General features: G+C 26.6%; 1 protein-coding gene across 1 annotated transcript; it reads left to right on the forward strand.

Moving 5' to 3' along the window:
• The first annotated feature begins 195 nt into the window (after window positions 1–195).
• On the forward strand, window positions 196–741 carry LOC9299786. Its single transcript, XM_002863664.2, has one exon. It carries the CDS (start codon window positions 274–276, stop codon window positions 619–621), a length of 348 nt encoding a protein of 115 aa, XP_002863710.1. The 5' UTR covers window positions 196–273; the 3' UTR covers window positions 622–741.
• Window positions 742–1209: the final 468 nt, after the last annotated feature.

Consider the following 1209-nt stretch of genomic DNA (forward strand, 5'->3'; position numbering starts at 1 on the left):
CTTTTCTTTAGTTTTTTTTTTTGTTATATTTGAAACGTTGATAGAAACCATTAACTTTAAGTTTTCTAGTCTTTTTTTTTTTGTCAAAATTTTTAATTGACATTAAATATTACGTTAACTTTATAGTTTTTTTTATAGTTACGTTATAATTTCAATGACCTATATATAGGTTAGATAACTTTATATTTCAAATAACAGATACAAATCATTGTTTCTTACATTTGTTTTTCATAAAATAAGAATAATTCTTGTACATTTCAAGCGTAAGTAGATATGTCTAAATTTAGCTCTCATATTACTACGCTATTCATCGTTGTAGCTTTGGTGTGTGTGTTTGTTCCGGTTTTCTCAGTCGAAGAAGCTGAAGCAAAATCATTATGGAATACTTGTCTTGTAAAAATCACTCCTAAGTGTGCGTTGGATATAATCGGTGTTGTCTTTGAAAATGGAACCATCTCTGATCCTTGTTGCAACGATCTCGTCAAAGAAGGGAAAGTGTGTCACGATACGCTTATTAAATATATTGCAGATAAACCCATGTTACTTGCCCACGAAACAGAATACTTGAAGAAGAGTGCTGACTTGTGGAATCATTGTGTCTCAATCTCGAAAAGTGCTTGAAATATGTATTGCTTGTACTATTTTTACCGAATAAATTGATATTTCTCTGTTGTTAGATTTCTATTACCACAAACATTTATATTTTCACTTTACTACAATATTCACTAAAGGGAATTCTCTCTGAAAAAAACAAACTTAAATTTATTATTTTCTATTTGAACTTTAAAACAAACTTTTCTATTAAGAATCGAATAATAATTTAAAATTTAAAATATTAAGAGTAGCTCTAAATACTATTGAGTAAATTTTAATTTTTGTATTTGTTTTTTAGAGTAATATGTTTTTGATAATTCAAAAAGCGTTTACCATTTTTTCCTCAAACCATTTATAGAACATAATTTTTATAAACTCAAAAACAATTAATATACATTCTTTATCTTTAGTCTTTAATTCAATAACCATATATCAACACCTCATAAAAATAACAAAAACCTTTTCACGTAGATTTTTAATTCGACTTTCAATGTGAAAACGAAAACTTGAAGGGGTGAGAAAAATTTGAATATGATATAGATTAAATCCTTTGATTTTATAAATATTCATAGCAAAAATATGCATTTCCCAATGGATCTGTTAGTTCACGTGTAT

Source organism: Arabidopsis lyrata (assembly GCF_000004255.2).
Source record: "Arabidopsis lyrata subsp. lyrata unplaced genomic scaffold ARALYscaffold_8, whole genome shotgun sequence".
Taxonomy (NCBI): Eukaryota; Viridiplantae; Streptophyta; class Magnoliopsida; order Brassicales; family Brassicaceae; genus Arabidopsis; species Arabidopsis lyrata.